The sequence below is a fragment of the Crocodylus porosus genome, unplaced genomic scaffold (assembly GCF_001723895.1).
Source record: "Crocodylus porosus isolate Cpor-Errol unplaced genomic scaffold, CroPor_comp1, whole genome shotgun sequence".
Taxonomy (NCBI): domain Eukaryota; kingdom Metazoa; phylum Chordata; order Crocodylia; family Crocodylidae; genus Crocodylus; species Crocodylus porosus.
In genome coordinates this window covers 10,605,388-10,618,833 of record NW_017728951.1, presented here as the reverse complement: position 1 = coordinate 10,618,833, position 13,446 = coordinate 10,605,388, and the positions used below count along the sequence as shown (strand labels likewise).

Below are 13,446 nucleotides of genomic sequence, written 5' to 3'. Positions count from 1 at the left end.
GATGATACCAAAATTTGGGGTGAGGTGAGCATGCTAGTAGGGAGGGAAAGACTGCAGCAAGACCTGGATAGGTTACAGAGGTGGGCTAACAAAAACAGGATGCGTTTCAATACTGACAAGTGCAGGGCGCTGCATGTGGGCAGTAGTAACCAGCAGCACACTTATAACATGGGAAACTCCCTTCTTGAGAGTAAGGAGGCTATTGACTCCAAGATGAACATGGGCCAACAGTGCGAGGTCATGGTTGGCAGGGCTAACTGGATCTTGTTGTGCATCAACAGGTGCATCTCAAGCAGGGGCAAGGAGGTGATCCTCCCCCTCTACGTGACACTGGTCAGGCCACAGCTGGAGTACTGCGTCCAGTTTTGTGTGCCCCACTTCAGGAGGACAACATGGTGAGGGTCCAGAGGAGGGCCACCCACGAGATCCAGGGACAACAGGGCAGACCCTACAATGAAAGACTGCGGGACCTGAACCTGTTCAGCCTTCACAAGAGAAGGCTGAGGGGGGAACTGGTGACCGTCTATAAACTCACTAGTGGGGACTGGAAGGGTTTGGGGGAGACACTGTTTCCCCTAGCGCCCCCTTGCATGAACAATGCCCCCTTGTGAACAATGGGTTCACAAATTATTAGAGAGTAGGTTTAGATTAGACATCCGCAAGAACTACTTCACAGTTAGGGTGGCTAGCAGCTGGAACCAACTTCCTAGGGAGGTGGTGCTGGCTGCTGCCCTGGGGATCTTTAAGAAGGGGCTTGATGCCTACCTGGCTGGACTCATTTGAGTCCAGTTTTTCTTCCACCCGGGCGGGGGGGTCGGACTTGAAGATCTACAAGGTCCCTTCCGACCCGACTTCTATGATTCTATGAATTACCATACCGGTCTCTATGGCCATATTTAGTGCCACAATGGGCAGTACCAGGTGCTTCAGAGGCATATGTGGGGTAACATGCTCTCAGGAAATTTTCTTTTCTGTAATGATGGTTGGCTTAACTGTCACTCATGCTTTGCTAGAGTTGCTGGTGAAGTTTTCTGTTGGTGACAGTTTTAAATCCATGGCAATTCAGTATAATAAATGGCTGTTATAAATGTGCCCTTTAAACAGGATATGTATTAAAAAGTAACCAGTAGTACTGATGTTACACAATGTGGGATTTAGGGAAATGTCTATGATAACGGTCAATAAAAATACTTGATTAGATTAGATTAATGCAGGTTACAGCTGTATGAAGGGATTTCACAAGTAGTAAAGTATTAATTCAGTATCAAATGAATGCATTCAGAGAGAATGTACACCCCAGGGTATTATGCATCTGCATAATTTTGCACATAAAATTCATGACTGCGAATAATTGCATAATATTGCATAATTCCTGGGGGTGTAGCTGATGAGTGGGAAGGGAAGGTCCTGCCTGCAGGAGAGGGGAGTGGGTGTGGGCCACCATGCAAAGCCCCCAGGATTTGCCAGAGCTGCACACTGCTGGGGACTCTGCCTGCTGTGGCCCTGAGCTCCCTGAGGGCCTGCTGGTGGCAGGGACTGTGCTGGGGAGGTGTGTGGTGGTGGGGGCTGTGTATGGGAAGAAAGGGGGCATGTGGTAGGGGGTTGTGCACAGGGAGAGGGGCAAATGGTGGGCAGTGGGGCTGTGCTGGCGAGGGCTGTGCATGGGGTTGGTGTGTGGTGGTGGGGGCTATGCATAGTGGGGCATGTAGTTGCAGGGGCTGAGCTTGGGGGGGTGGTGGCAGGGGCCGTACTGGGGAAGCATGTGGTGGGGGGCTGTGCATGGGCGTGACATGTGGCAGTGGGGACTGTACTGAAGGCTATACATGAGGAGGCATGTGGCAGGGGTGTGTGGTGGGGGACCCCACACCTATTCACAACCCTCCACACACCCCCAACATCTTCACAAACTCCCACACCCAGGCGCACCTGATGCCCCCACCTCCCACATACAAGTACCTGCATATATTTCGAAAGAAGGTTCAAATAGTGTTATTTAATTTCTAAAAACATAAATATAATTATTTTGCATAATTTCAGATTTTCTGCACATCATTTTGAATTTTTCTGTGCATAATTTTGAATTTTTATGCACATAATTTCCTGGGTTGTAATAATGGTTTCAATGAAGACTAGTTCTCATTTTTAATTTTGAGGTGGAGTTACTTATAAAAGATTAATGGAAGACTCTTATGATTATTGCTATATTTTCATCTTGTGGTTATGAGGCTGTGTTGTATTTCAGAGTCAGTAATGGGAACTGAAGAAACAGCTTTCCTGTATGGAAGTCTTGCTGCTGCTCCATGTTTCTGCAGGCCTTCTGTTATGACAGAGTTGTTTTTCATTTTACTCTGGACCTTCATATGACTGAAAATCCTAGCCAATCTCTTTTCCATATTAACCAAACTTTCTGAACCTGAGACATCGCTAAAACAAATGTTTGTGTATTACATTTGATAAACTAAATCAATTCACAGGTTTAAGAATTTTCAGTTTACCCCCCTCCCACCTCATTCTCTTAATTTCTTTCTGAAGCTGTTGCCTTGCCTTGCCTTCTGCCTGACTTCAAACAGACACAGCTAACTACATCTTTCTTCTAGCACCCACTCCTAACCAACTATTTCTTAAGCACAGCTAGATTTTCCTTCACTATTTCTGTATGTAGAGGGGCCAACGTTTTGAATGGTGCCTATGTGCCTTCATCAACATTAAGTAAAGCTTACAAAACTTCAGTGCAGGCTTGTGCCGTATTTGCTAAGAAGAACAGGACCTTCAGAGAGAATTTTTAGAGACCACTGCCCCCTCCGTACAATAATGCAGAATAATAAAGCACTTTTGTAATGCTTGAAACTTTAATGTATTTTAAGGGATCTTTGAGTGGAAATTTAGAGAGCAGGCATTGCTGGAATTGAAGAGATGTAGTTCAGCACCACTGGTAAGATCATTGCTTTGGAGAGTATGGGATATTCTAGGTGCTTACAGTAGAGTCAGGGGGTCATTCAAAGATCCATGTAGTGTTGGTGTGAACCTCCATGGCCAAGTACCTTACAGGTTGTCTACTGTTGTATTTTCTTTGGGTTGTTGTTGTTGTTGTTGTTGTTTTTTCTATTACCTTAAAACTGGTAATTGTAGAAATTTAGTTATGAAAATACCTTAAATAATGAACAGGTTGAGTTGGAGATGAGAAACTTATAACATAAGGGGGAAATATGATGTGGTATATCTAGGCACGAAGCTAAGCTATTCAGGCTGTTTATACTGACTGCTGACTCTAGAATGATGACAAAGAAATGTTTGAACTGGATATTTCTTCATCTCTGCATAAAATGAAATCTCTCGGTGGCATTTTTTAAAGCAACCAAATGACTTTGGAGTACAAGTTGAACTTCCCTTGAGTTTGCATTCCTAGGTCACATTGGCATTTTGAATAGTCCCACCTTACACTTGCAGGGCACTAGATATTAGCACTAGTGTAGGTGTTCACATGTAATTCAGTAGCACTGTTGTTATGACATGAAGCCTTGCTTGAAACAAACAGATATTGGGACTTGAACTGATGGTAGAAGCCAAATATTGCAGCTGAGTCAAAGAAAAAAAAAAGGAAAATGTTACTAAACTAGCTTTTAAAGCATGGACAACTGGAGAAATGCCCTGTAGTGAGACTGGGTCCAAGAGGCCGCTGTGACGCCACCTGGTGGCTACATGACTTCGGCCATGCTCTGAATTTTCAGGGTACCCTCCCTTTTCCCCTTGCCTGCCATGCCTTGATGCAGTTGTTTTTATTGTAGAAGGAAGGCTGCCCCATGGTCCCTGAGAAAGCCCTAGTCCGCTTTGACCTGGACCTTCCTGTTGGAGCATCTGCCTTCTTGGCTTTAGCCCACTGGTATTCTGTCTGCTCGCCTCCAGCCGTGGCCCATTTATTCCAGCCTGGCTTTTTCAGCCTCAGCTCTCTCCTTATGTCTGTCTCTGGGCTCCTAGTCTTGGCTTTGGCTTTCCTGGTCTCTGGGTCTGCTGTGGTCCCAGACCCAGGCAAGGCTGCACCTTCTTTCTCTGGTGCCAGCCCCCTTTTGACCGCCCCCCTCTCCACAGGGCTCTTTGTGGGGTACCTCTCAGGTGCTCCTGTGGCCTCCCTGCCATCTTTTCACCACAGTTAGGTCCTCTGGTTTCAACTTTAACACAACACAAATACAAAAAACTACTTACAACAAATTTTCCCCCTACTCTGGGTTGATGCCTTCCTGCAAGCCCTACCTCCCACCTCTTGTGGGTGGTGAGGATGCTTGTCAGGCTGCCTGCTACAGTCCCTTTCTCCCAGATCTGTTCCCTGTAGCATGACTGCTTACCCCTTGCTTCTAGTGTGGGCTTATGTCCCCTTCCAATCAGGTGACTCTAATTAAACACAAGGGTTTCCCCTTGGGCTTAATGGTCAGCTTGCCACTCCCTGCTACAGCTCCATCCAGCTACTTGTGGCTTCCCTCAGGCTGCCTGGATTCTGGCCTACGCAGCCAGCTTGTTGCGGTGCAGCTAGCCTCTACTCAGTTGCCTCTGGCTCTTGGGACTCTGAGATGCCTGGCTGAAAGTAAGGATACTTTAATGCTGGGAGTACTCAGTGTGAGTGAAGAGTGGTAGGGTGGCAGAGATTGTAAGAAGGACTGCAAAGCCCCTGTAGAGATGTCATTTTGTCTGTGGCACATGGCATATTTACGAGTAATATTTATTACTATAATAGAAAACTGAATCATATAGTAAGATGCAAGAAACCAGGTCATTGACTGATCAGCATAATCTAATCAGTTTATTCAGATGCTCTGAAATATGGTAGGAGAGTGGAGTGCTGCATGGTGGGGGAAGGAGCATGTGTTGTCAGTGGGGATTAGTGAGGGTGGAAACCTGTGAAGTGTTTGGCTCACCAAGACACAAGTTCAGTCCTTACATGGTATCTAGGCAAAAGGAGGTTCCTAGTTCGCAAAGAACTCCAGTTCCTCCCCTGCTTGGGTTAGGTTCATGTCAGAGGCATCCTCCTGCAGCCCCATAGCAGCACTGGTGAGGGCCTCTGGGTGGCAGAGGCCTTTGGACCATCAGCATGCCTCCATAACCTACTTTACATTGCCTTTCCCATTCCCCTGCATGGCACCACATTGCAATGTGTGGCCTGGACCCCTCTGCCTCCTGCCGTGAACTATAGGCTACTATCTCTCAACCTAGGCTCAGAACATGAGTGAGTGAGCAGGCTGCTTTCTTACAATTGAGCAGTTATAACTTTGCATACAAGCAGGCTGGACAAAGAACTACCACATACCCCTACAACACAATGTATGTATGGTTGAAAGAGTGTCCCTTAGAGTGTTGAGAGTTGTCCCTTAGGCGCATGTTTCCTTGTGATGAGACTACAGCAAACCAGATGTTTTGCTTAAATGTTCTGTTAGCTAAGTCCTAGCTGTCCTCTATAAACCACAGAATATTACTCAGGACATGTCTACATTAAGAAGTTATACAAATAATTATTCTAGCACAGAGAACATTGCAACCCCCTTTTCTCCTCAGTGTGGATACAGTTATACACCTGTAGGACTTACTCCTATATGGGAAAGGTAATGATCTATTATACAAGCATAAGCCATATTTACTCAGGTATAACTGTAGTAACACTGGGGCCTTAATGGTATGACTCTCTGTGTAAAAAATCACACCTGTGACCAAAAACGATTATCTGCAAAATTGTTACCATATTCCTGGTCTCAGTAGTTGACTTGTAGGGGAAATTAGTCTTTGCCCAGATTCTTTCCACCTCTCAAACTGGTAGAGAATCATTGAATCATAGAGAAGTCAGGCTGGAAGGCACTTTCAGAGGTCATCTAGTCCAACCCCCTGCCTAAGCCACAAAGGGGAAAAGCATCTCTTTCTATAGCCAGACCAGCTTGATGAAGATGTCAGTTCAGTACAAAAGTCTGATCGATGTCCTGGGACTGTTGTAAATGTGTCATTGCTGAATCATTTTACTAGTCATTCATAAAGCAGCATTTATTACTTTAAGATAAATCCAGTAAAGGGCAGACTGAGATAAATAACTATATGGAGTAAATTGTGCTGGAAGATGTTTGTATTGTGCGGGCAGGTTTTTTTTTTTTAGATACTTGTTTTAAAATGGATGTTCCATAGCACTGTCATGTCTTTTCTCCTAAATTACCTCCACTTGCTTTGACCCAGATAGACGTTCTAGGAGCACAGATTCCTGATAGCTCATCAGGGATGGACTCTGATATGTCTGTAATCAACGTTTTTCCAAGTTGATTTCCTTGCCTTCCAGTGACGTATCTTCAAATAAACTGCCAGACATGCTAATCGGGATTTCACAACATATAAAGTTTATTGGTATGGTTGAAGTCCCCGTGGGCTTTCTCAGCAGGAGTGTCTTCAATGACTTCAATTGAAGTGATGTGCTCAAGGTCACTTTAGATGTTTATTCACATGCTCCGAGAGTGGGGGGGGAGGGCGTATTTTAATTAGAACAGCTCCAAGAGCCGTTTTAATTAAAGTCTTGCATGTCGGCATCCCCATGCTGAAAAATGGTGCTGGGGGTGCTTTAACTAAAGCTCACTGAACAAGCTTTAGTTAAAGAGCCCCCAGTGCCATTTTTCAGTGCGGAAACACTGATGCATGAAATGCTTGAGTCCACTGGAGCGTGGTAATTACCATGCTCCAGCAGTTAATTGAGTCTGCTCCGACACGCTGTTAACAAAGCATGTTGCAACCTCACTGCTCATGTATAGGCACCCTTTGCTACTGGGATTACTGCCCAGTAAAGTCAGGCAGAACCAGGGCAGAAACCAAGAGACTGCCACCTCCATGCTGTAACTGCTAGATCACAGTGCCACAGCACATTGTCATAGAGATGGTTCCCAACAGGCATTTCGGGTGCCATTCCCCAGTAATACAGATTGTGAATTACCTCTTCCAAGCAAGAATATTGTATTAACATAATAGAGGATAATAGCTGGGTAATCTCATATGCTCTTTAAAGTGGTTCCCATGTGAACTCTACTGAAGACACTGGGACGAGAAAAAGGTGCTACCAATGATCACTTATTTAAGGTCATGAAATACTGACAGAATGGAGGATTCCCCCTCCTTGTGCCCCTGACTCATAAGCCCTTGTGAAGTTCATTAGAAAGTACTTGAAAAACTTTTAGATGTTAGGACCCCAGAGTGAAATCCAAAGACTCTAGAGTTAGAAACCTTGTCTCTACATAGGGTGCAGAGGGAGAGTTAGGACTTCAGGATGACAATTCAAAAAGGCTGCATGTTAAGGAGGAGCAGGAGGAGCAACCGTTGAAGCAATGCTTTTTGGATCATGATTTTGGACTTGGGTGTTTCAAGTTTGCCCATGTCTTTCTTTGAATCTCACCCTTGCTATCTTTCTGAGTGCCCAGGGAAAGAAAGAGCAATACATTCCTTAAACAGTGACTCCAGCTGATCTGTATACAGTCCTATATGATATAAAATACTGCTTCTCAGAGTCTGGTCTCCAAGAACTCCTTGATTCTCTGGAATGGTATACAAGGTTTAACAAGTAATCACTCGTTCACAAGAGCAACATGTTCACAAGTACACGGTAAAGCTAGCTGAAACTTATATGTTTATACTCTACGGGACATTTCAGGCACCCGAAAGGGAATCCCTCTCAGAGGAAGGCCAAGTCAACTGGAACCCCTTCTGCAAGCCCTCCAAGCCTTTTCACATTGCCTTGAGGATAACCCCCACTTTCATGTCTTCAGCAGTTACTTGCAAAAACAAAGCATCTTGAACCATTACATAGGCTCCAAAGGTATTTTTGATGTCACAGCATGACTGGTATAATTTATAGCAATAACAGCAGCACCAAGGTTTTTCTCCAGGGAGTGAAAATACTGTTGCTCAAATAGTACTTTTGTTCGGTGACAAGGAAGTAACAGTCAATTATGATTAAAAATAACTTGGAATAACCTTAGGAATGAACTTTTCATTGATTTACTGTGATGATACAAAGAAGCCATGCCCCTTTCCAGATGGAGCTTATAAAAGTTGATGCTCCCTTTTGCCGGGAGCTCTGGCAAGATGGGCATTGCCAAGATCCTGACTTGGATGTTACTCTTCTGCCCAGGAATTCTACAGCACATCTCAGGTAAATTGCTACATTTAAAAAAAAAGTCATTATAACAAAAATATAAAAAAACTGTTTTGGTTCTGATTCCACAGAGAGAACTGCAGTGATTTTGTGCAATGATTAAATGGCATTTGGGGGTTCTGTTGAATAATGTGAGTTAACTAAACTCATTAATTGTTACTATTGTTTAATAATCTGCTTGGTGAGAAATTTAACTTGTTCCCACCAACCACTATTTTGTCGGAGCCGTTTGTTTGCAATTACATTCAGACCAAAACATTTGCAATAAGTTCAGTGTCGTAACAAGAGAGCTACTGAATTATTTCTTAACACATACAATGTCCATCTATAGTATTAGTAAGTTTAAACCATTATTACTTCAAGTATTATAAAAGCTGCCTGTAACAGAATGAGTGTGGGGTTCAGAATATTAGGGCATGTGTAGCCAAATCAGGGGCCCTAAATTGAAGCAGTGGGTTTTTAAAAACATTGCTTCAATTTAGGGCCCTTTAAACCCCGCAGGTCGTGCACATGCCTGAACTTACCTGCCTCTCCAGCAGTGAGGAGGGGAGGGCAAGCTGCTGGCAGGCGAAGGTCATATTTAGTTTGCTGCACCCCTAGTCATTTAAGGCACATTATGCTGCTGAATGTGCTACAGCAGCTGGAATTACTGCACAATAGACTGCCGATGCATGCAAACACCAACACTGTTAAAGCAGTGCAAAAGCATTTAACCCACTTTAAAGTGTCGTGCACACGTGCCCCTTGTTTTGACTACACACAGCCATAGTCTGGGGAAAATAGGTATATTAATTGGAATCTGTTTGGTATACTTTTCTTGCTGTCTTGCCTCTTACGTTTTGCATCTTCTCTCTTCCTTTTTGAGTGTGTCTTTAAGTCATTTTTGGATTTTGCCAGAAAATACAGCCCCTTCATGAAAATGCTCCTCATTGGTATAGTGCATGAACAGTTGTTCTTCTGTGGCATGAACAGTTGTTCTAGTCATCCTACAGGACAGCCAACAACAACTGACAATTCTCAGTTATGTCACTGACCTTTATTTCTTTGGAAGCTGTACTGTTTTCTGTATCCACTGTAAAATGCACCAGGATATTTACCTGCCGAGCCTTAACTGGACCAAAGTCCTTTGGGAAAGTAGGAAGTGGTGATAGTGAATCATGCCGTTTGCAGGAGAGTATTTCAAATTCTGAATATCTTTAATAGCTGAATTGGAATAGCTTAAATTTTGAATAGCCTCTTTCAGAATTCAACCTGGCTCATATAAAATAGATGTACAAATAAATGTAAGGGCTGGCGGGGTCCCCCCCATCTTGGCAAATTTAACTATAAACTATTAAGTTCCCCCCCTCGCGCTTGTTGGAGAGTGTCCTCACCCAAAGTGCAGGCTAGAAGAGCATTTCTGGCTTTGGAGAGAGGGGCAGTGCTGTTGTACAGATCTTTTGTCTTGTATATTCTCCATCCCATCACAAGTGCTGATGTTGATGATGAGTTATGAAATTCTTCCTAGAGATTATGTGTACAGCAACATGTAGAGTTCTAGCAAGCATGCTTTATGACAGGCAAAGTAGAAGTCTTAGCTGTTGGGAGACTTTCAGCATAAGCTTCAGTTTACAATTTCGGTCGGACTGCAGGAAATGTAAGCATGTCTGCAAGTCTGTGAAGGGTCAGTAGGCTTATTTTAACTTTGCTTCCAAAGATGCACCACATGCACTGCCTGGCTGATGGCTATAATGACGGACTATTTAAAATATGAGATTGCCTCACATGCCTTTTTGTCAGTCTTGGTTTTTTATAGATTGCAGGTAAATTTAGTTTTTCATTCACTTTCACTCATTCTTCTTTTTTCCTTTTCCTTGGCCTGCAGCTTTCACTCTGCTGCGCCTTAACACCCACAGTGTCACCCCCATGTCACGAGTTTTACTTGTATGCAGCTTGAGGTACAGTTTCCCCCAAACCTCTACACCTATCTCCCTAAAATGTGGCAGGGTTTTTGGCCTCAGCAGGGGCTACAATCTATCCAGTTTTCACCCCCCCTGTGGTGTAACACATAAGTGTGACATGAGTATTGCTTACAAGAATTTGGGGTGCAGTTTCCCCCCAAACCCCTGCACCTATCTTGAAACTTGGCAGGCTTCATGCTCTCAGCGAGGCTACCACCCCTGAAAGTTTCATCCAAATCAGACAAAAAACAACAAAGGTATAGATATTTCATTGATTCCCCGTTATACCCTATGGCCGACTCTCTGAATAGGCTCCCAACCTTCGGAGCTGATTTGGCCAAAGCGAAGCGGAAAACCAATTTGGAGTGCCGAATCAAATCGCTGGCATCTGATTCGGCGGATTCCAAACCTGAATTGAATAGTTCCTTATTCGCACAGCTGTCATAAATACTTCCTAGGAAAACAGTCAGTTTGTAAGAATTCCCACTGAAAGAGAGTTGCCTCTGTTGGGCTAGGAATGTGGTGCCCCTGGACTCCCCACATAGGTGCAGTTGTGAACAGGGCAAGAGACTGCACTAGTTATGGAAGGGTATGAAGATGCCTGCTAAAAGTAAGCCCTCTACATACAGAAGATCACAGCTGAAACAATCCAAAGTATTATTGCATCAGACTTGGGCTGGAGAAGCAGAAGGGATAAGTGAGAATAAATTTGGGGCCAGCAGGAGGGTAGGGTATTTTCAGTTGTGAATTTCACAGGGCCTTGCATTACCTGCTTTGCAGTATAGTACAAACACAATAAAATGTAAATGAAGAAGAACGGTATCTAGGTTGTAGCTGTATTGGTCTAGAGGCAAAAGGAATGAGACCTCATGGTAGAGATGGCATCTTTTGTTAGACCATCTCTATTTTTGCTCAAAAAAATAAATAAATCTTTAATTAGAAGCTTTCAGGGACAGGCACCCTTCTTCAGACATAGGAGAAAAGATTGTTTTCTTTCCTGTCAGCTACCCCTAGGGCTACGAGAACCACAACAGGAGGGGCAGCAGATAATTCTTAGTTGTTTCTCTTACTTTAATTATATGTATAGGCTGCAATTGTCTGCATGCATGCAGAAGAGATGTTGACACATCTGCTAAGTCCTAGAGTACCAGACTTCTGGGATAAGGCAGTAGAAATGATGAGTTAATTTGAGGGCCAGCGGACTGTCCTCAAGAGGGGGATATTAAGTTCTGGATATCATGCTGCCTTTGCGACTCAGACCTTAGTCATGACATAGTAAGTGCACGAAAAGTATAAATGGCCTGGGTATCCCCATAACACACTGAAGCTCAGCCCCAGAGCTTGAAAGGTAAATTGAGGGCAAACCTGAAGTTAGAAATGGTGTTTGGAGCTCTGAATGCCATAGCCAACAGCCCAAGCCTACAGTGCCGTCTGGGAATTGGAAATAAGATGCCGTGCAGTCCATCACTTGGCAAATGTTGCATGGGTGAGCAGAACACGCTCAGCCCTGAGGACGACATTAGAAGAGCAACCCTTTCTGTGTGCACAGAAGGGTTAATAGGTGTGAAATTAGAGCTGACCAAAAGAAACAATTGTGTGTGTGCTGTTCAGCACAGCTTTTGCCCAGACACCCACTGATTAGAATAAGTTTCTTGAGAAGAGATCTAAGGTGGAGGAAATATTTCCTCCTGTATTTGTTCAGGGAGCTGAGCTTGATCTTTGAGGTGCCTTCCCACTCTACTGAGCCTTGCACTCTGTGCATGTTCTCAACCACTGGGGCTCGCTCCCCTGCTGTTGACCGGTGTAGTTGCAGAACAAGTACTGAAGGCCGGCAGTCTCCATAAACCCTCAGACAAATCAGTGATAGGCAGATGGGGCTGTGACAGCACAGTAAGGTGATCGTATTTCAAACCAAACTAGAGTACTATTGAGCTAGTCCCATGGAGGTACAGAGAATTCATTCAGTGGGTGGTTCATATCTGTAGGCATTTCCTAGAAGTAGTTTTCATAGATTTAAGTAACAAGAGCCTCATAGATTTGGATGAGATTGCCCATAATGTGAGTAAGCATGTCTGTAACATGGTCGCTAATGAGGAAGCCTAAAATCCTGTTTTTCTCAACATGATATACATGCGTAAAGCACCCAGGAAAGAGCCATGAGAATGTCAGTGCTGGAAGGAAGGCTATATTGATACATTACTGGGTATAGGAATCTGTCCTTTGCAATGTTAGTCTGTAGACCTCATTTCCATGTTGTTCTCTATTGCACTGACAGGTGTTACCGCTACATTTCCACCATGGATGAATACAACAGGTAAATCTCAGGCGCTTTTCTACTATTTACTATCCTACATTACCTAAAGAGAGGGAGAGTTAGTTCTGTTATGAGACTGTATATGATGTAGTATCCAGAAGAATCCTTATCAGTTGCTACGTAAGGGCAGGACGTAAACTCTAATACTGCAAGGACTCAGGGTTCAGTACACAACTGCGGTAATTCCACATACTTGGACGAGATGCCCTGTGTTGGCTGCTTCAGAAAGGGCCAGAGTGTTGAAAAGGGACAGGATACAAGGCAAAGCCAATTTCGAGTAAATCTCAAAACTTCCTGGAAGGAGGTGGGGCTGTAGACTCGCCTTCATAGGAGCTCATCAAGAAGTGGTGGATAAGCATTGGGCTCAAGTGGCTTAGAAAAACTTCCCATTGCATTTGGCCAGGGGGCTGAGTTTAAGACAGACCTGCATTACAGGCTGATGTATGCAGAGTATGGCCATTTCTTGCTTCCCCTGAATGGACTCGGTGTTGAGCACCAAGGTGCATTCGCCTATAGTAAAACTGAACTGTGTATGACAGTTGTTCTCTTGTCTTTTGTCAGGCAGACGTACAACAGGCACTTCTGACCCATGGCTAACTACCGCAGGTAATTCTCATTAGTATTCCTCACATTAGTTATATTTATAATCGATAGTCTTCACTGATTGCTCACAGAAAAGAATTTAATACAAGTGTCAAGTCTAACGTGTCAGTTTGGTGATATGGTTGTAGAAACAACGAGAATAAATAATTCTGGGGCCCGCAGTATCTCAGCAGGAAGGCATACTGAGTTGGCTATCCTAGGGCACTTCAGATGTCTTTAAGAGAAAGTGATAATACCACGGGGAAGAACATGCCAAGATGCAAGCGAGTGTGAGGCCTTGTGATAAGATGACATATTGTTTGCTGTGCTTTTGAAGGAATAAGCATCCGACTGGTGAATGGAAGGAACAGATGCGAGGGCCGTGTTGAAATCAGTTACAACGGAGCCTGGGGGACGGTTTGTGATGATTCCTGGGATGTCAGCGATGC

The 13,446-nt window shown here is 44.1% G+C and overlaps 1 protein-coding gene across 1 annotated transcript in view; it reads left to right on the top strand.

The window, feature by feature from the left end:
- The window catches only part of LOC109323795 (deleted in malignant brain tumors 1 protein-like), a 189,414-nt gene that overhangs the window by 11,418 nt on the left and 164,550 nt on the right, over window positions 1–13,446 (top strand). The window contains 2 exon segments of the mRNA XM_019555460.1: window positions 12,977–13,021; window positions 13,335–13,444. Coding sequence (XP_019411005.1) covers window positions 12,977–13,021; window positions 13,335–13,444 — 155 coding nt within the window.